Below are 23,016 nucleotides of genomic sequence, written 5' to 3'. Positions count from 1 at the left end.
CTAGTATTAGTAGAGCCGTCAGCCCAGTTGATTTATGCGACGACAAAATATACAGAATCTCCATAAATGTGGCAACGGACCGATGGACCTTTTTATTAATAAAAGTGATCACCATTGAGGCACGATATATTCCATTACCCCCAAACCATAAACCGATATTTTTTATATTTACACACCTTCTAAAATATAACGCCCTACGTGATTAGTCCCAAAAGAATCCGTCCATATGAAATGTTAATTTGACAACATGATCTTTTTATGATATATCTAGTGCCAAAGCACTAAAGGCTCTTCGAATAAGAGAGTCGTATATTGTGTCAGGCTGTATATATATATATATATATATATATATATATATATATATATATATATATATATATATATATATATATATATATATATATATATATATATATATATATATATATATATATATATATATATATATATATATATGTTGGTACATATGTATTTTTGATTCGTTTCAAAAGCATTTTTTAAATGTGTCAAGCGATGCCACTTCAAAATGACCATTGCGGAAACGCCGGAAGTACCGTTGGCAGATATTCTGTCGATATGTGGTAGCGACCATGCGTCTATAATTGATCCTGTTGGCATTTAATGCGACATCTATCTGGTGTTTTAACGAGCTTCATAAAGACAAGACGATGCTATCAACACAAAATGAATGCAGCGACATAATCCTTCTCGGCTTCAATTACAAATACGCCGATATTTTGCAGTTGATAATACACATTAACTCATCGCGAGAATATGATATTTCAGCTGGTGATATTACACACTAACAGATGGTATGCGTAGAGATGGTAGTACCCCGCATGGTTGCAGACGATATGCCAGTTATATGTGGAACGAAAGAAAAATTCACTATATATCGTATCCATGTTCTAATTGATGAAATAATTATGCCAGCTCTGCAGCTGGAATCAACGATTCAATTCAGGTTAAATGTTCGCTGACTTGATCGAACGAGTTTAAATAAAATAGATGAAGCCCTTTGTTCGGGTTGTTAACGCGATGTTTGTGGATTTTTCACTGTATTTTCAACTCGATCGCATATATGTATATATTTGAATCATTAATTATTTATAACGCTCGCTAGCTATCGAGTTGATATGCAATGGGATTAGGATCGTTAATATTGGGTTTAATTCTCGATTTTGCTTCGACAGGAAGCGCGATGTCATTTCGGTCTGGCGCTGGATGGCGCGCTGCGATGGTGTCGTTCCCGCCGTGTCATCTTTCCCTGGCAACTGTCGGCAAGGCGATAAGTACATCCCTGGGAAAATTATGCATTAGACCGAGTCTTATACGGAGCATAATCTCGCGGCGTCCGGCCATAAATCACCTGCACAAACGTGATTTGAATGTCAACTCCGCTTTTCGACGAGGGCGTTGTTGCTTGCGTAATCTACAACGTACACCTTTCCGTAGTGGATCGGGTTTTTTTTTCACAAATCGCCATTAATCGTTATCAGTACGACGCGTACTGGATAAAAAAAAACTGGACGTCACAACACGTACGTCATAAAACTGGAGAGTTTCTGCACTTTTCGATCCATTAAGAGTAATTTAATAACGACACTCATTCGCTAGAACACAAACCGGAAGAATTGTTTTCCGGTTTCCGATCTCGTCGTTTCAGATGATGAAGTGGTTACTTAACTCTAATATAGGGGGGGGGGGGGAATTAAATAGGTTTAAAAACGTCCTTCAGACTTATACGACGTAAACACACATAATTTTGTCAGTCAATGTCATTCCAGCTTCAAATCCTTTAAAACAATCATATGAAATAGAAAACGTAAGAGTAGTCTGGTTGATGAGAACTAGACTGTTGCCGTAAGCATATTTGACGATGAGAAGTGTAAGAGCATTTGCACGGAAGAGTCTGATTCTAGTATCTCGTGATTGATGGAAACAGGAAAAACCATGCCACTTGTTGCTTCAAAAACCCATTCGCATTTCTAGAACGCCTGGCAAAAGCGTCTCGTTGTAAATATTCAGCGATGGCCGAGTACTGGCACCGCCGCGTATAACTTCATTAGATTTCGCCTGTATTTACAATGCAATCACCTCTTGGAAGTAATATTAATCTACCTCACACACAACCCTGGATTTCTGCTCAATCGCCGGATGTTTGCCATGGGGCTAAAGGCCACGAAGGGAACGGCTAAAAGTGTCCGAATACAAAGCATCATCAAGAAAACAATCTTACAAAGGAAATCTTTCGACCAATTTGTGGCATTTTGTTCGTTTCGAACGAAAAGATTTCTTTCCATTCAGAAGCAACCGTCTGTCTCGATCTATTCAACTCGGTTCTTTCGCATTAGGATGGTCAGCATATTTCGGCCCGCATCAATTCATCACCCGTCAACGATCTATCGCGATTTCATTTAGTCACACACTACATATTGTAATACAGTGTTTTGATTAGAATTGTTCGCATAGTACTGCTATGTGCTGTCAACTATATCAGGACAAGTGTTCCATATATTACATGCGTGTTGTAATGTTTTAATGATAACCAGCTGTCATTTGATACGTATATAGATATATACGCGAGAGTCACGCAAGCAAAAAAAAATCGACCCACTCGCTAGCTGATAAGAACCTTATTCCGGGGGAATACCAGTGTTTTCATCGATTGTTCATCAATACGGAAACCGTCACAGTAAGGTAAAACCTATCTGATCATGACAAATACGACGGATGTCCACCGGGATGTTTTCATAAGTTGCTTCCTGGATGTTCGGGCGCTTCATGATACGAAGTAGTCTTGTTTACTAATTGACAGTAATAACCTCGACATAAGCGATCTTTATACGTCTTTTTGACTAATCAGCGGCCGGATATGGACGTCTTGGGATGAAAGGTCGGATTTAGAGATTATCTTGGATTGTTAGTGTATTCACTTACACACGAAGTTCTCCGGAGTCTGAGCGAGCAGAGCAACGAACAACTCGATATCGGAATACTGCAGTAACGCGACGACCGTACACTGTCAGTGTGTCTGCAGCTCCGAGGCGCACACCGTTTTGAGATCCGTTCTTGTTTTTCCGTCGGATTACACTGTTTTTACTGTCAGCAACACGTAAACTCGCTTGTACCGGAAAAACTCCGCGTATATCAGCAAAGGGCCTATCCGTTGCTGAGGTAAAGCAATCTCCACCAAGCATCTGAAGTTCGGATTATAACTGCATGATTCCCGCGTATGGGAATATTGCTGGAATCTATCTGGGCCATAATATCTCATAGCTACGGCGAGTACTGCGAGTACTTATCCAGGATATATCATCAGAAGTAGAATTTCTACGAATATATTCAATTTAACCATTAGCATAGAATCGAGGAAGTGGATTCCATACGGCTTCGATAGAGTTTGGATTTGTGGCTGGATTTAATAGATTCGGAACGGTGCGACAGTAAACATGGGTGAGGAATCGGTAGCTAGTGACGTCGAGACGTACGACCAGGACGGAGGTGTTGATAGCAACGCGAACGGCCATCCGAACATGGACGGTGACGAGGAAGAGGCCTGTATAATCCCGAACGAATCTAATTCGAAGAAAGGTTCGAATGGTAAGGTTACTCTCGATGTATCGATACTTATTGTACATGTATATTGAAAATGTAATAGTAGTTTGTAAAATAGATGTTGTTTTATTCGCGATATGTTCAGCTGTCGTCATCTGGCACCACTCCTCAAAACAAAAAGCGCCAGTTTTTAGTGACGATTTGCTGCCGCGGATAAAAACATCATTCATCCTTAATGAAACTGACGTTATTGGCACTTCTGCGATTCCAAACGATTATTTGTAATCGTTGTTGAAACCGCGCTCGTGGAGGGCTCTTTTCCGTTCGTACAAGACGTACTTTTGCAGTTTGTTTAACAGAAAAATTACCGTTATGCCTCGATTCTCTAGTTTAATAAGACAAGTAGAGAGAATGCCGCCATTTTTGTTTGTTCAATGTTCTGACAAGGTTTCAACGTAGTATTTATCCGGGCTCAGTATTAATTACGTGTAAATATAAACTCGTAGATACGTGCTGGGGGTATAGGGGTATTTAGACATTCCAGATGAGAAAATACCGTACAGGCCTCGTTACGCTTTTAATTCGCCCTCCTTACCGGAGCAATTGCCTAAAGGAAACAGTTTTTCACAGCTGGAGAAATAGATCATCAGTTCATGTTTTTGGTAATGAAGTCGTCATTTCGAGCATGTCGAATCTTACACGGCAATGAAAACGATGTTGTGCGCCAATTCCTAAGTTTCATTATTTATAAAATGGCGGAATGATCGAGTTAATCAGATCTCGGAGATAATTGTCATTTCAAGCACGTAAATGTATGATGTCATTAAGCGTATCGTATGAAATCCCTTTTTGGCTATTTGTTACTGGGGTATATTTAAGCGCGGCTGCGAGCCACCAGCCCACCGTGGATTCACACTCGGACGTGCTGCGATGACAAACGGATCTCCTTTCAGCGACTCCCGCAGTTGATTGAATTTTCCCCATAGAACAAGCGATAAACATTTCTGTCAAAGTAACGACTATGAATTCTGGGTATCAACCAGGCACACCGAGTTATAACGACGAGGGATCGATAGAGCTATCCGCATTCAGCATCCACAATGACTTTACCCGTATCTGATGTTATTCGATTCGGCACTGTGTGACGTTGTCGTTTCTAAAGATATTCGGCAGATTTTTTTTCCCAAGGTCGTTGTTTCTGTTCTCCAGTTGAGCGATCGTATCGCCGCGCGCAGTCGGCTTATCAGGATAGAAAAAAGTCAAGTATATCCGACCATGTTCTTATAACTGCATGGAGCTTATATCCACTTCGCATTTTAGATAATAATATACTTTATTCGATGACAACATATGTTACAAACATATGAAATAATGCAATAACTCGATTTGTACGACCGTATTTTTGAAAGGTTTATGATATAGTTCACTTTGCAGCTGTTTCTGCATATGTTGGCTTTGTTATTGTACGTCAAATTCATATTGAGCTTTCCAATTAGAGTATCGTGATCGGTTCAATCAATTATTCCTCGGGAAATTATAAAATGGCCTTCGACTAGTTGAATTATTCACAAAGTTATGAGTCGTCCCTTGAGTTACGCCAGAGAAATTACTTGTATGGGTCGGGTACTAATGATGGGAATCCTATGAAGTGCGCCTTCTCTGACCAAATTATGTTCTTCCATGCTGAAATATCGGTGAATGTTGATGAAAAATGCACTGACAATATCGCGGGGAAACCTCTACATAATAACACGCACATTTTCGTATCCCGAAGGATTTTTTTTTCGATAAATGTAATATGATACCTGATATGATGTCCGCAGGACGCTTCATTGTGGTAACAAGAGAATTATTTGATTTGACGCTATGAAACTAATGATGATTAGAAGGTTTGTACTTAATTGCAGTTTGTTACGAACCAACGTTTTGAATATGCGGCGGTCGAAACCGCTTCAAAAGCGCAACAGAGGATTATTGCGATAAAATGTCGGTAAAAGCGGTTTACCTGCGATGAACCCGATTATTTATGAGTTAAAAATACGGTGTATATCAACCGGTACCGAGAGGTAGAACCCTCGATATTTCCGCGATTGTTTTTAATGCAAACGTTCCGATCGTTCAAGGCCGTTAACGCATAGCGAATAAAACTGATAGAAAGCATTAGCAGCTCGGTATTATAGCTCTCACAAATTACCGACAGAATCTCAGTCGAAATACGAATTCATTAAGTAATGAAACAACAACATTATATATAATTCAATTTAGTAAATCACTCTGGGGCATTTTGCTGTTTAAAGCAAAATCTGAATTCGGTGTTCGAAGTGGTGGATATTAATGAATACATTTTCTCATTGTTTCAATGTATGGGGCTTTTGGGATGCTTTGCATACAAATTACATTACGTACTATCATTGAATACGAAATTTTCGTTTTCGAATATTCAAATTCGTGTGTTTGGGTTAAGATCAATGATTCGGTCCGTAGAGAAGATAAATCACTATATGTATCTCGTGCCTGCCGGGGTGTATTCACCTTTTGCAATATTTTCTTTGATAAAAGGTGAATAAACATAAAAGCAGGCATTTAAGGGCAATTCGTGCGCGAGGCAATAATTACGTTCGTAGTCCCTGGATGTTAATTTATTTTTCTGAATGATTTACGTTTTTGTATTGATTTTTGTTTCGATGACTTCGGTGCAAATCACACTCGGAAATCTGAAAAAGCTCATAGATTTTTAACCCCGGCTCGGAATCTGAAGCCAGGTCTTTGTGACAAGTTAATTCCAGTTGATGATTCTCATATTATCGACTATCGCGTTACGAGATGTAACTCTCTTCGTAAAAATATAAACAATCCTTAAATGCCAAATGCCAAATGCCTTTCCCCGAACTGAATATTTTGTGAAAATGAAAGGAGTTTAAAAAGAATTGTTTGCCAAAAGGTAGCAAAATTTTAACCTTGAGTCAAATCTTAACCGAAATGTGTGAATATGGGTTCATCGGTTTATACATGTCTTTGTTTTTACTGAAATTTCGAATGCTCCGTTGGTACCGACTCAAAACCTATAAAGAAACCTGTCAAATAAATCAAATAAACCCTCATCCACTAAATCAATGCAACTGCGAGCAGATATCATCACATTCTCCAGGAGTACGTCTTAAATATCGGAATAAACTATGAGAATTTGTATTCGTTACGTCGAAGATATTTTGAATACTTAATCGAGTGGAAATACTCCGGACGGATCATAATGGCAGACGTATCTGAACGGTTCACAAACGACCGACTTTATCCCTGCACCGTCGTTTCAATAATCTTTCGATGGGATCGATAGAAAAATCGATGATTCATCTTCTATTAAAAGTTCTAATGAATCCCCGAAGATAAGAAGATTTCTCATTCGATCATGTTTAAGTAATAAATCTACGAAAGTCAGGTTTTACCTGGAGGCATAATATCAATAACAGTCTCGTTTATAGACACGGATACATAACACGAATCTGCATGGCATCTGTCTGGCTTGTTGTGCTACTATAAATATCATATCTGCCTATTTTTTTCGATCGTAAAACAAAAATTCAACTATTTCTTCCTTCGAACCTCATCATTGTCAGTCCTCAATTTCACTCGGCGAAAGGCAATTCGTTCTTGAGTTATCGCTACCAATTCATATTCTATTGGAATATTCTTTGTACGATATTGGCTATAATTATTATGTTCTGTGGTTTGATCAAAGGTTAGTGCCATTTGTGTATTATTTCGGAAAGCGAATATTCAACGATAATACCTCGAGAGTCATTGGCTGGAAAAATCGGTCATTTCAGTTCAGACATGACTATTATATATGATGAGTGAGAAAATCATACAATCGACTACAGCTTTTATCATTTACTCGGAGACACTTCAGGACGAAGCCGCAAATATAATATTTCACTGGGATTATCCCCACTCGCTGGAATCTGTGTAAACGTCACGAGTACCATAGAACGTGTTGATTTTGCCGTTGTGTCAATATGTATTGTAATCGTCTTCGCATCCTTGCCGCCATTAAGACGTTACAAGAGACGCGTCGAGAGAAAATTTAGAATTCTTCATAATTATACGATACCGCAAATTAATTTCTGATCAGATCAGTTCGATCGTAGGCTATTAGATGGATTGAGCGTAACGGAGATGACTTGCAATCATCAATCATTATATCTTCACTTAAAGGGGTTCATAGTCAAATCCTCGATTTTACATAAAACCTCGTTTCTTTACGTATGGCGGTTGTTGACGTTAATAGCGATAGATTTCACCCCTTATGGTCCAGAGGAAGAACTGTGTAAGCTCACGCGTAGATTTTGAGCGGCGCCTATGCGGGGACCAATTGGCCTGGATTTTGACCGCGGGTATGTGCTATAATTTCTAGCAAAGCGAATTAGTTTTACAAGCGACTAGCGGATGTAGTGGCAATTTATCTCTAAATATACACCAGTCCACAATTTGTGTATCAAAGATTTGGTGCGGAAAACTGCCATATAGTTAGTTGTTACGCGGTCCTTTCCGGAGACCGTATAGTGATTATGTCAAATTACGGACAACCCAAATTCGTCACTTCATTACGAAAATTGCTCAATTTCAATAGTGCGACTGCATTTTGTTGCAGATTATATCATTTTCCCGAACCCACCTCATCGACTTTGATCTTATGACTGTAACCTGTCGGGAAAGTATAGTCGGGATTATTTGCGTGCATACGCACCAGTCTCTAACGATAGTCGATTCGGGGATTCGTGACATTAAAATGACCTTCTAGTTCTATATGCACGCCATATTTCACTCAAAACGAATCAATTAGCTCGATTTTATGATGATCTGAGAATCTATATTTGCCCGGAGCACACGATAAACTTGACCCTTACGATTAACAACCACGCAACTCCCGGTAAACAACTACGAACCGCGGGAATATGAAAGTCAACAAATTCTATAATTTACGTTAGAAAACGTAAAGATCATGGTTGGCGCAGTGTTATGAGTTCGACTTGACTCTCGATTGAAATTAATTCAAAATTCAAAAAAGTGAGCAGTCAGTCAGCATAGTAATATATAGGACGGGATTTTTATATATTCCGATCCATTATTGTATTCTTATGTACACAGAAACGATTATTTGCTTCGTTGATTCATATAACCAGGATGTAACTAATTTCCTTTTTAAAACACGCGAAAAATTCCAGTCATCGATGAAGTTTATAAATGATATTGTGAATATCGCTAAGTGATGCAGTCATGTTTGAGTTTTATGCGTATTAGAATATAGAATGAATTTTGTCTGAAAGACTAGGAAACTGCTTGTAAACAACATAAATCGTAAAAGAGTAGATTCTCAGTGTTTTTTTTTTTCTGTGGAAAGAGTGTTTTTGTTAACAAGAATGTTAGAAAGTTCCGTCGATCGGTTATGGAAGATATAACAGACTCCGATCGTGGCGGCATTCCAGTTAGTTCGTAGCATTCCTACTGGCGATTTATATTCTATAGCAAGAACAAAACTTTGTTGTTAGTCGGCAAATCTGGACTAGTGACATTAACCTTTACGTCTAGAAATATGGTTAAACTTTGTCGCAAGATACGATTCATCATTTTGTGTTGAAACCATAGCCGCATCTTCGGGATACGAATCAAAGGCATATTAAATCGATTAAAACATATTCTCTCATCTTCTATTTTCTGTTGCATCTGGAGTCCATAACTCGCCGGTTGAGCCTTAAGGGTAGCCAAGATATAAAGAGTTTGTAAAGGATTTTATATCAGCCAAAGACTCTTTGCGTGTGTTAGGACCGTGTGCTCAGATAGAACAAAACTGTGGACGTTTTAAACAGCTCCGAAAAGAAACAATATTCTCGTTTATTTGGAATACATATATTTATCAATGATGACATTGCCGTTCTCATTTGTTGTTGCAGATTGTTGTGCATCATGTTGCCGATGTTTAGCCGGTATTCCGTGCCGGACATTGACGGCTTTGATCATGATTCTGTTGGGAATAGGAGGATACGCCGGTGGAACAGTCGTTGGGTTCATGAGAGTCCGAAAATTACTAGACCATCAAATGTAAGTATATGAATTACGAATTACCAAGAGTTGTAAAACTCTTCTTGTAGCCTGGCTATCCCGGGCTTTCACAAAATACATCCATTAGAGTAACATGTCCGTACTGTAAAGATAATCTAAGACAATAAACAAGAAAAACGAATTCGATAATTTCCTTGGGCTTATTTTCTATTCGAATTTGTCTTGATGTAAAATTGAAGCTCAAAGACATTTTTCGCATTCGTTTTACTTTTGTATTGTGGGATTCTATCTTACAATGTTTATAGGCTGTTGCCGAATGTCAATTTCCAGAGTGCAACGCGTTTATCATAATATCCCTAGAAAAACATGGAATCGGTACAGATACGTGACTGTGTGATTCCTATCTGGTTTACTGGCCTCCAGTGCAACACCCTCCTGCGACCAGTTGCGGAAATAATCTCAGTCGCCGAGACGCTATTGACTTATAGACAACGGACATCATAACGGCTCCGATAGCTGTCGATATTACAATCTTTTCAGGGGACGAAAATAAGAGAATTTTGCGTTCAATGATAGAATAGATTAAGCTGTCTCGTTTTAAATTGATCATCCTTTCAGACCTCGTTTATCATCACGCAGCTGTCACTAATGAAAATATTCTATTCTCTTGCCGCCTCAGTATACGCTTCCAAATTGATCTTATACACATTATTTCCTTGTGGACGGCTCCAAAAAAATGTGTATTATTCAAACAGCCGAAAGCCGCCATTTTTATTTACCGGAAGTAGACATGGTTCTATGTAGAGTCCGGATTTGAGGTTCTCGATTCAGAATCGACCAGTTGTGTTCTACCGTATTCATAGAATCAATTCAATTGATTTTTAGTTTTCTATCAAAATTATATTTCGTGAAAGAAAATTCATTTCCACTGCTAGAATACGCATGCTCAAATGTCTCAGCTCATTTCCGGTCTCAATACCAGATTCCAGTGACGTCCTTTTCTAATAACCAAATAGCCGCAAATAGCGACTTGTTGCTCGACAAGTTGGTACTAAAATGTTGTGAATTGCTTTGACAAATGAATAGCTGACACCATTTGATGTAACGAACAGTCTTCTCGTATATTCAGATATCGGTCCATCGACTCTCTCAACATCCAAAGTTGATTAAAAGTAAATAGCATTTGCTGGTTGGTCAATGGAGACATATACATTTTATATATTGCTTAACACCATTTCCCCTGCAAACAACATACACTATACAAAATACAGTCAGTCAGTTGAATATTTCTGCTATCAGAAGTTCAAGCGTTTTGAATTGCCATGAACCTATTAGCCCTCCAAGCCGTAGACACTACATATGAGAGCTGATAGGTTAATAATGTTTTAAAATCGACATTTTCGAATAGGAAACTTTATTCCATTGACAGGATTTTCTTTACGCTATGTTGAATTCAGAGCATCGGATGATTTCATTCAACACATTACTGCGAGTAGATATTGTGTCCAGTATTTTCTCATCGGTGCAGAATATTATTCAAGGTTTCGCGAGAGATAAAGAATGCAAATGTACGTCTCTTTTCTCATACATAATTCAAACGGTGTATTCGACTGTGGAGCACCGTGCATCTGAAAGCTAGCAGTAGTCGGTTGTTGGCTTCGTGATGAAAGATGGCTTGTCACTCGGTTAATTTAAGCCGTCTTCAAATATAAAAGCGCAATCTCTGCCATCTTAATTAGACCCGATTTGCGAAAACATACGAAGGTGATTGGCTAATTAGCTTATTTATAAATGAAGAGACACACAGCAGTAATACCTTAGAAAAAAACAGCTATAGAGATAATACAGGGAGGTGGAAATTCATTACTGTTCGAGAAAGTGAATGTTGTAAAATACACCGATGTAATTATTTTCCTTAGGTGCCTTGATACACGAATACAAGAATACAAGTACTCCTTCAGAACATAAACGTATATCGGTACAAACACCCCGTACAAAACTGTTTGCAAGACAGACATTTCGTATTGCGTAGTTTGTTTGGCAATGGCTTGCGTAATGTAAATATCAAAAGTAAAACAAAATGGAAGTTGTTTAACATGCGCTGATAGTACTGTAGACTACAATTTTACGCGATCTATCTTTTTTACAAGCTCATCCCAGTCGAACGAGCCGCGAATCGTTTTCATGGTCTTCCATCTAGCGCGATTAATGGGTTTTTCTCCGTACGTTTGTTTATCATCTAGAAGATTTCCCCCGATGTCACAAAACGTATATTCATATAATGCGCGACGAGTTTGTAACGTAAAGCAACCGTGCCGGATTCGCGATTTATCTGATTTCGGATCAAATAATTTCCAGGCAGGTATACGGCATTATAACAGTCCCTCGGTGAGCACTGGTTCGATTAAGTCGTTAATAATCTCCTCTTCGATGTAAATGGCTCTTTCTACGAGGGCTGGCAGAATGTCGTTCGTCTCCCTGTGTTTATGGATGAGAAGAACATGGCAAATGATGAGATTTTCCTCGTTGAGCTTTTTGTCGATAAGGGCAACGTGCTATTAATATCTACAATCGAGCTCTACTGACGACGACGGGCACATTGAGTAGGAAACGTACCATTTTTTTTATCGACGACGCGGTCTTGTGATTGGTCGATTTCAAATATATGTTAATATATGGTGTCACTGCCAACAAGAAAAGATTGCGGTGGCTACTGCTGAGAATGCGATCTCGAAGAAATCTCGAATCCCTATTCCCTATTTTATCCGGATATTCTAGTACTGATACCCGTTAACTTGTCTGTGATATTGTCAGCTATGATCAAACGAACTAAAAATGATACATATCCATCTATTTGATATACGTGTGTATGATTTACCTTCATAAAATATTGAATATTGAATTATTTACTTTGGTAATTATGTACAGCTTAATATGTAGTTATCTTGTCCACGGTTGTGTATTATTTCGTCAATAAATCTAACTTAATGAAACCTCCATTTTATGAGTCAGCAAATACTTTTGGAATACAGTTCCACGTATCCCATTCCCAATAAGAATTAAGTGAAAAAGAATACGAATTCAAGCTTAACGGTTTGTATCTTGTAGGTATGATTATTTAGAATTCATCGTGATGGGAGTATGTATAGGAACCGGTGTATTTGGACTGTTGTTCTTTACATTGGGTGCCCTCTCGACCGGCTGGACTGCAAGACACGTTTTCAATACAACCAAGAAAAATGCCTGTGCCAGAGCCCTCAATGTTGTGGTAAGTATATGAGTGCTTTGTTCGAAAGAGTTATATAAACGTGAATACTCGTGAAACGTACTGTGGCAGTCGGTGTTGGGCTTTTGAGAGTCGTTTGTCATTCGATGAAACTATGGTAACGTATCCGACTGAGAGCTCGTTTACGTCTTTGTACTGATAATGAGCCCATGGAAGAAACGCATAAAAATTCCGCTTTCGTTCGACGAGAAAATAGTTTATAGCCGTCACGAGAGTGATTTCAATGTTGAAATATAGACTTATCCTTAATGCGTGAGACGTTTCTGTTATTTGAATTCCGCACCGGAAGGAATAAGAAATATCGCCTATCAGATAGATTATCAGACGACCTCTGGGCTGTGGTAGGGTGACTCCGAGGATCAATCATCTTTATTTCTAATAAATTGCCTTGAGCGTGATCAATTAAAGATTTGAAGTTAAAAATCCTTACTTTCGGATTAATACCCAGTTATTGATTTGAACACTTAGCGAAATATAAATTCTCATTTCCAATACACGGAATTCATTTGTCACATTAAACCCTAAAAGATAATATTCAAAGATTGCGGTAAACGTAATTCTTAATCGGATACGATTTAGTCCGACCGATATATGACATCATCACTGAGGTTCGGTTCACAGAACTAAACCCTCGTCGAATATTGGCATATCTCACGGTGCGATATTCGATGCTTCCAGATCGCCTCCAAATACAACAAACACGTTGCTTCATTACGAAGAAATAACACCGCATGAAAAAAAACTCATCATCTTTTTTTCTGAAGTTCTATATCAGCCATAGATTTAATGTTTATTACGGTAAAAACCAAAAAAGAAATACTGAATACATATTCGAGAAGATGACTAATAGTCGAAAGGTTGAAATAAACCTTTCTGACTACTTTTTTGAGTTGTGAGTTTAAATCGTATTATTCTTCAGGATCCAGTCCCACAGTTGTGAGTTCTAGTTAACTCTGAGTTGAAATTAGTTCATTTTCAATGAGTTAACTCAGAGTCAAATCTTTTCTCAGAACTGCGGAACTTGGTCCAGAATGTTCTATCAAGATTATTTGATGTTAATTTTGTGTTTTTTTAAATTATTCTAGGGTCTAGTGATTGCTTTCATTCTGTTGATCGGATGGGGTGCCACTACTGCGGTGACGATGACCCCCGTTGTACTCCTTACGCTTTTCTACCATTTGCACGATAGTGGTATCAAATGCATAGACATGAAAAATTATGGTAAGGTGTTCACCATGGCAACTAGCGCTGTAAACCTGCTGCCATCTCCCTCTCTGCGCCTCTCCCCGCGTATCGCAGTTCTCCATACAGAACAAGGCATGTCTGCCCTTAGCGAGTAAACATTGAGGCCTGGACGTAAAATCAATTTCATATTGCGAAGCGATGTTGTGTTATGTTTTGGCGTTGAAATAAACCTTTTAGTTTTTCGAACGTGGTTGGAACACATTCCGGCAATTTGTTTAAAGCCTTACAACCCTTGCGGCTAAACATGAATTTATTGACTTCTACAAAACGAAGAGACCTTTCGTTTAAAAAAAACAGGATTCTTCCATATGATGGAGAATGTATCGAGCAATCAACTTCGTTTTCATTTCGTTAAAATTCAGCCACTCGAGCTCTAAGAAATTCATCTTAAAGTATTTTCTGAAACATAGTTTCTATCCTGATTTCATGCACAACCCAACTCCTGGGAAGTGGATATTTGAATAAAATCCTTCTAGATCTAATCGCCATTATCGGCTGCTGGTGTAAGTCGCTTAAGCGTTCGTGCCCCGGAGCGCATTAACGAACCGAAAATCAAAATTGAAAAAATCTTTTAAGCAAACGATGAGATTTAGCCGCATTATAGTGTTATTCGAGAGTTTTCAGCTATCTTACGTCTATCTGGGAATAAATTTCCCCAAAGATGTCTATCGAGTTGTTGGATTACCAACTGCAACAGGTTTTATTTTGAAAACCAGACCTAGAATCACTAAACTGGAAATTTCAACTGCATTTTTCAGAAGCACTGAATGGCCAATTTTTCTTAGATGAATTAGTTAATCTAATCATCAACTTTGTTAATCGAATAATGAATTGTTCATACTTACGATATATAGTATATACAATACTTGGGAGGAGGTAAATTAATGATGCATCACAAAAACTAATTAGTTGAAATAATGCACTGGCTCGATGCATAGTGTAATTAGCGCGGAGATATAGCCTGACGAAGAACAGCTAATGGGACCCATAAATCCTAATTACGAAGAAACATCCTCCAATTACTCAACTAGATATTTTCATGTGTATTAAAGTATATATTCTTTATACCCTTGATAACCGGTCTAGTAATATAAGTCATGTTCTATGCTGATTTTCCGATATACTGGGTACATCGGGTTCACGAATAACTGCTGTCGTTAAAAATTACTCCACTCACAAAATTGATCTAAATTTAAAAAGTAGGATTTATGATTATTTTTCAGGCTTCCCGTCGAAGGTGATTTGTGGAAGTAGCCTGCGAACATTCACAGAAGACGTAAGTATCCCAGAAAATTATCGGTTCTTTGATAATTTAACCATTGATTTCTGCATATATTCTTTTATTCAAACAGAGTCAAGCAGTTCTAATCTGTTTCGCTGTAGCAGTTTTGGCCGGAATCATTCTCATAGTGGCGCTGGTAAGTAAAATAACCATTGAATCAGTGCTGAAATAATATGGGAAAAAATCCTATAAGATACTAATATCCTTCGGAATAAGTCATTCGTGTTTATTTAGTAGTTCAATGCGTGAATTATTCTTGCCATGAAGTTCGAAAAAAATTCAATCATTCTACGTCTTATCGCTTCACATTTTTGTAACCGATAGTCTGCTCGGATACAGAATGTCTATATATACAGGGGAACCTTGTCATAGCTACCTCCAATATAGCGATTTATCAGATATATTACAAACCTAGAATTTCATCGAAAATATGACTCAATTTCATATTGGAAATAACGAACTAGCAGTTTAAACGAACATGTTTTCTGGAGTTCGTTGTTACAGGGTTCCACTATATATAGGTAGAAATGGCACAAATGAAAAGAAAAGAAATTCTCTTTCATTTCAATTACCTAGATCTATAGCAGGACCATATTTTCTTTTCGTTGTAGTCGTTTTTCATAGCGTGTATGGCCGCTGACTACGCCCATCTGGAAGAGACAAAATACGTCACCTACAACACGTATAAGAGCGAAGACAAAAATTCACAGGAGTCTATGCTGGACACGAAGATGTAAAAAAAATAACAACAAGATAAAAACTGATTATTATCGAGTTTTGTTTTATCTAATCGTACTACTACAACTACTATTATTACACGACCGACTGAGTTTGTTGCCAAAAGTATTTGATTTTTATATATACACGTATATATATATATATATGTATATATATATACTCATAAGATATTCTACGGCGTATACTCGAGTATAATTCTTGCTTTGTTATAGCAAGGGCAAGCGGATTTAGAATTCTGAATAACAACAACTGCGTGTGGATGTATTTGACGTTCAAAATGGCTGCTGAGGAGTGAAAAAAGTGACTATTTTTACAAGACGTTATTTGCATGGCGGGTGCACTAGTTTCATCCTCGCTCGAAAGAAATTCAACATCGGAGATGGATGCATTGCTTATTTACAGCATCAGAAATGATGCTGCATTGTTTCGGTGGCAAACTTTCATTCCTGTTTCTTCGAAACGATAATATATACCTAATGTACATATAGATATACATATATAAACATAGATATATCTTAGAGAAAGAATATTATGTCGAAAATTAGCCACGGAAACATCTTAGCGTAATGAATAAGATCAATATACGTCGGAATGCGGTATGAAAATAAGCAATCAAAATTACTTCATATTCTTCGCGTTCAGCTTTTGATAATATTTGGCGTCACTTAAGATACCACCGCCATTAGCGAGTCAGTCAATTATCCGCGGGACTTGAATTTTGCGAACCGGTTGACATTCGTTCGTGTTAAGAACAAATTGAGATTGAATTCGGTTGTAGGAAGAATCTCATTCAAGAGGCTAGATATATGTACAGATCCGATAGAACCTGAGTAATATCTTTGCATCGCGAGTTGCGTTACAACCGCTCATTCACACTTGCCCTTCGATCCTCATCTTGTTATTTATGAAAACCTATTTTATTTTTATAGCAAAGCTTATAACGCAAAACCCTAGCCGTCGAATGGCATCTGTTTCTTTCTTTCCTATCGGTTTGTTAGTTTTTCCCTGCCGTACTACGTACTAAGTCATATCTGATGCATTTATGAAACCACCCATTTTTAAAACGAAAAAAAAGAAATGAATACCGTTCGATGAATTTAGTGTACGGGAAAAAATGAAACTGGAAAGTGTTTAAGACGAGTAAGCGCCGCCAACGAGTATATGGCTATATAGGCCGATCCTTTCGGTCGTGTTCGGTGACGTGCGAGTGACTCCAGTGCATATAATGCTACAATGAGAAACTGAGTGTTGTTTATTAGCTGAGTTAATGGTTGCCTGATTGCACCCAGACCAGCGCAATTACCAACTAAACATAATATGATTACACCAAACAGAAATTACCATTGAAACTTCGGATCATTTAGTTCAGTGTGGCTATGAAAAACGTTTTTACGTATGTTCGTAAACTTTTTCGAATCGACTGATATTAATTAAGTTGGAGAACATACATTTTCTTGTATGACATATAAACAAAGTAGAATTCATATTTTGAATATGAATTTTTTTTTAAAGGCACAAAGAAAACCAACACAATTGCGGATTTGGTTCACCACGTGATAATAGAAAACCTGAATTTTTTTCACGAAACTCCCAGAAACGAGAGCACGAATTGTCGAAAAAAAGTGAAACCCCTGATAATTCCTGATAAAAACCCTTGTGCTCATTGCGTCCAATGATAATTGCCTATGTCAGGGCTTTTTACTAAAATCCTGACAAAATGAACTATCATCCGTATATATTTTGGTCTATACTTAACACTACTTATTGTGGGTGTTTTAGTAAAAACTCGAGTAGCAACTCACATCGAAACTGTAACTCTTAACAGGGGACGTATCAGAAAATCAGGTATGAGATACATTCTAGTGTAAATAGTCGCATACTGATGGGTGTGTACAGCGCTGTTTTTTTCGGCAAGCTTGAATAAACTTTTATGTAATACCGATCTGCGTGTTTGTAAAATGTGACGATGCCTAGCGGTGTCTTGCTATGTGTTCACTTCGTCTTATATTCACCACGGAGCGTTATGAAACCGACTATAACTAATTTAGAGAGCGGGCAAAACTTTTTTCGAACGGAAATTTATGTTTTTACGTTACCTTATCTTCGAGAACGATCATTTTACTCCGCGAAAAAACGTTTACAAATTATTGAGATTATTTCTAAATCGTTGTTTATTTGAAAGGTATAAAGAAATTTTGGAATTTATGAATTAATTCCTTCTACGCCGGGCATGCAGCCTGTTCAGGTATGAACAGTTTTGTTTTGCTGCTTTTTGTAATATGTTCTTACACATAAGACACCAATGTACGATGGATATATAGTAAAATACTCAAGAATTATATATTTATGTAAAATCTCACTGTTTCGAAGTGTTCTAGATGTTTGATATGGTAATAATATTATGGTTTTGGTCTAATATGTACGTATGGGAACAAATTCATGTTGTTCCCTCTATCTCTGCATTCTGTATACTGTGTATATGTTACGTGTGGTTCAAATCATACTGTTCGGTGCACGCTATGTGCCCTGGGTTCGGGCATTCTATCGTATCAGTTAAGATAGGTAGCATTACGGAATCGCTGCATGATTCGGTACGGACGATGGTGCTTTAAAAAAAACGCTTGTTCAGGGCTTGTTCGGAATAAAAAACGAACGCGATTAAAAAGTGATAAATGAAAAACGCACGCTGGCAGCATCCTCGCTTGCCAGTGTTAGTGACCGGCAGTTCGATGTCGAATTGCAAAGAATCGCGCAAAGCGCTGGCAAACATACCGCATAACGCTTCATGCCGAATATGAGAATTTATCGAAGCTGCTGCCCTGGCAGGTGAGGATGCTATATGATGTGATTACAACCACCCCGATGGAGAGGTATCGCGGCAACCTCAAATTCCAGGTACCTTTATTGCCGAGATGAAATATTGGTTGTAAATCGAAAATGCTGAAACGTTGTTGTATATACATGTGTAATCAGATATTTTGTTTCTGCTTGCAACGAATAATTTCCATTAGTGTCAGTCGGCTCAATGAGACGTCTTTACAGGATGAAATTATTAAATATTCATAGCTACATGTACCACCAATTATATTAAACCAACTTATGAGAATTGACCCTGGTAACAATCGAGGGAATTTATGTACGAGTTCTTAGCGAAAATCTTCCATCAACCTCCAGTGAATTACAAAAAGCCAATGGTGCTAACGAGTATGTCTGTAAGTCTCTTGGCATGAGTGCATCGCTCGGGGCAAGAACGTAATAAAATCATTACATGGTAAGAAAGAACGTAGCAAGTAAGAACAATATGGATGAATCTAAAGAATGAATAAACTAAAAGATTCGCTCCGTGGACAAAATAACTGATTCAATTTGTGAAGTGATGTCTGCTTACTGATTGTAGTTTCCTCATTTGGTAATCCAGAGGATATAAGAGATTTTGGTAGCTACGGCGGTTTCTGCTTACCCGCTTATGATGTAAATATAAATATATAAATATATCTTACCATATTTCTGTAGTAAAAATATTAAAATAATAATCGACGATTCATGAAGCTGTTATACATATATAAATGAATATATACGACACACTTTTCATGGTTACTTACGTGTCACGTGATATATTGATAAATTATTATTGATAATGCGATTATTATTATTATGATTATTATTATTATTATTATTATTATTATTACGATTTCTTATACTTAGTATAAATGTTTTATAAAAAATAATTAATTCTGAACTTCGTGGCAGTTGACGGTGAGCTGCGATATGACCTTGACCTACGATCCTTCTTGCTTTTCATCTGACCGTTGTTTGTGCTCTGGTCTAAAAAAACGAAAGTAAATTTGATTCAATATATATTTGAATAGTATGGTATATTAAACCATTATAATATACTTATATTTTCAGCAAACGCAGCAGAAAAAAAATTGTTACAATTTTACTGATAAAAGCACAAAGCTTTTCTATTGATACGCTCTTACTTTTTACTGTCATGAAGCGGTGAGTGTAAATAGAATTGATTCTATTATTATTAGCATGAAGTAGTTGGAAGTCGAGCAGTGATTATAGATACCTCATAATATTGTTATAGAATAATAGTAAACTTGTGATTATGCGTCGAAAATAGAATTTCATGCGTCTATTTCATTGAAAACCAACGTTAAATATGGAATGAGCAACCATTCTACGCACGAGATCACTTTTTCATTTACAAAATGACCATCTGATACACTAAAACTTTCAGTAAGAAATTAGATACTGACATTTGAATCGATGAAAAAGGATTGAATGCGATTGTAGGATATTCATACAGTCTGGTGACGTGTGGTCGTAATCTTGGCCAACATTTGAAAAAGCTTTAAGAGAAATGTGATACTCGAATACTCGGTAGACTAGTCACAGTGATCTAACTAACCGTTGTATTCCTTCAGGATTTACACCAAAGAGTTGGTTTTCTAGTTGAACGTAGACTGGCAAATTCATCCCGAGATTTTTTAGAGATTAGTCCATAAATAGCAACGCAATGACGGGATTCTTTAGAAAAGTAAACCGAGTATCAAAATCAAATTGTGAATATAAAAGTATTCATTGCACTAAATGTGTTCTGAACTGCTTAGCTGAAATCACCAATTTTTCTTTTTAGAATCATAGACAACTCTCGGATAATTCTCACCTCGTTGCTTTTAAAAACTAGCTCTAACTGATATTTAGTTATTGCTTCTCACAGGCAACTATTACCAAAAATCATGTTTGTATTAATCATTCTACTTATGACGATTATATATAACTATTGTATATGTAAAATATATATATTGTTGAGAAAAAAATACAAAAAATAATTTTCATTTGAGACGACAATTTAATGTGGACCAACTACTATTTATAGAATACTTCACAATCTGACGCTTCCTCGATGTACAGCCTATTAAATCATCCTAGCTCACCAGGGCCGCCTTATTTCAAAGCAGACGACACGGATCTCAAGATATACACAATTCAGGTCGCGGAAAACACTCCGCCATCCGGCCCTGGCAAGCGTGGGTGAAATAGTTATCGTTATTATTATCATCATTATCAAAATATAACTAACGATCGTCTAAAGTGTTGTACGTGTGTAATCGATGTATAAATACTAAAAAGTGATCAGGTTTCTTAAGCTGCAGCGTTTTAGGCGTTTACCTTCATTGCCATCATTTCTGCATCATCAGCTTCTCTGTTTCTTCTTTAGATTTGAATAAGATGTTTGATGGGACCCTATTATCTATGATAATGGATGAAATTCGAGCGTAATTTGATGATTGTTTTAGACATGATATATGTAGCAGCTATATGCTCTTATAGGATGTATGTATTTTACGGTGTAACACCGGTTCACGCGGCGGCGGGGGTTCGGAGAAAATAGTGAATTCAATTTCTGTTCAATGTAAATCAAATTAGAAAGCTGCATTCTACGCATTATCAATTTCCTAAACATACATTCGACCACATACATTCGACAACAAAAAGGTATATACGTTCTCTGGATGAAAGATCTAATCAGCGCTCCGCCTATCACTGAAGCATTCGTCGAAAAAATAAACGTTCATTGCATCATTTGTCAGGTAGTTACTGGTTAATTGCCTTTTCCAGGATGAAAGCTATTGCTCTTAATCGCAACGGTAAATTTTGATTTGAACTATTAATGATCACCTGCCGTGTTCGTCGCCACTGGCAACAGACGAGCGGATAAACAAGAATGCAGTTTCTGAAATTGTACTTTGTTCGGAAAGAAGTCATTCAAGTGTTTTTTCTCGCCCCTCGTCGTCGAAGAAATTGTAACCAAATTAACGCTAGGCGCGACATTGAAGCTTAAAGTGGAGAAGCAATCTCATTTGATTTATTTGATTCAATTGATAGTGCAATAAGTATAGTAAAACACTAGGTCGCACGAATATGTTTATTTACCAGTGCTATAGTAGTAGTTAAGCCTCTAACGATATGCTTTTTGGAAGCCTGCTATTAAAATGGGGATCATATATTTCATAAGCGTATATCATATTATATATTTCGAATGATGATAATGATAAAAATATTACGATTAATTGTTTGACGAAGAATGATGATAAACAGAAAAGCACAGGATTTTAATTTTTCACTGTTATACATATACGTACAAACCATTGAAATAAAATTGAAGATTTTAAGATTTTTAGTGAATTTCATAAAGCGCATACTAAACCAATAATACCAGCTTTTGATGTGTAATCATTTTAAATGGTAAAATAGTTCGTGTTATGGTTATTACATTAGATACAACAACAACACTTTTCATTGGTACAGATCAAAGAGAAAGGCTTCGACCGCGCAAAATAAAAAAAAGCGATACCGGAAGAAAGTATGCGAGTTTCTAGAAGGGCAGTCGATCTGTAAAAAAACAATACACTTCGCAATAAGATAAAGCGTTTCGTTTCATCGAAAACACAGAAAATTAAGTTCGATCTTCGCTTGCAAATACATTTGATATGCTATCCATAACTAGATAACCGACAGATATGTTCAAAGTATAAAAGTAAGTCGTGTTGTGTCTTCTGCGACACGATGTTTATTATATACAAAGTGGTGAAGCCTGCCCAAACTAAATATCAGTACATACTGCAAGTAAACCAATGTTGTACAATTTTATTTCAATGCGTTTGCATAATATTTTATAAACCTGTGCTATGCTTTTTACTTGTAATAAATGGATGTCTTTATATATAGATATGTGTTTGTGTTTGTTATTTTTATGACGAGGAATTCGTTTCAATATTACTCGGCGGTGTGTGGTCGTTAGTTCACAACCCATAAAACGACGAATGGTACATTCCAA

At 37.2% G+C, this 23,016-nt stretch overlaps 1 protein-coding gene across 3 annotated transcripts in view; it reads left to right on the top strand.

The window, feature by feature from the left end:
• LOC141905761 (proteolipid protein DM beta-like) overlaps positions 1–16,260 on the top strand; it is a 28,502-nt gene extending 12,242 nt beyond the window's left edge. For 2 of the 3 annotated variants that reach the window (XM_074794772.1, XM_074794773.1), the window contains exons 2-7: positions 9,507–9,654; positions 12,724–12,883; positions 13,987–14,122; positions 15,370–15,422; positions 15,499–15,564; positions 16,040–16,260. In XM_074794772.1, the coding sequence (XP_074650873.1) occupies positions 9,507–9,654; positions 12,724–12,883; positions 13,987–14,122; positions 15,370–15,422; positions 15,499–15,564; positions 16,040–16,165 (689 nt within the window). In that variant the 3' untranslated portion in view covers positions 16,166–16,260. Of the gene's footprint in view, positions 1–2,686; positions 3,604–9,506; positions 9,655–12,723; positions 12,884–13,986; positions 14,123–15,369; positions 15,423–15,498; positions 15,565–16,039 lie in introns of those variants that run through there. The other variant, XM_074794771.1, reaches the window with a different exon arrangement.
• The last annotated feature ends 6,756 nt before the right edge of the window (positions 16,261–23,016 follow it).

This window comes from Tubulanus polymorphus, chromosome 5 (genome assembly GCF_964204645.1).
Source record: "Tubulanus polymorphus chromosome 5, tnTubPoly1.2, whole genome shotgun sequence".
NCBI lineage: Eukaryota > Metazoa > Nemertea > Palaeonemertea > Tubulaniformes > Tubulanidae > Tubulanus > Tubulanus polymorphus.
This window is presented reverse-complemented; position numbering and strand designations above follow the sequence as displayed.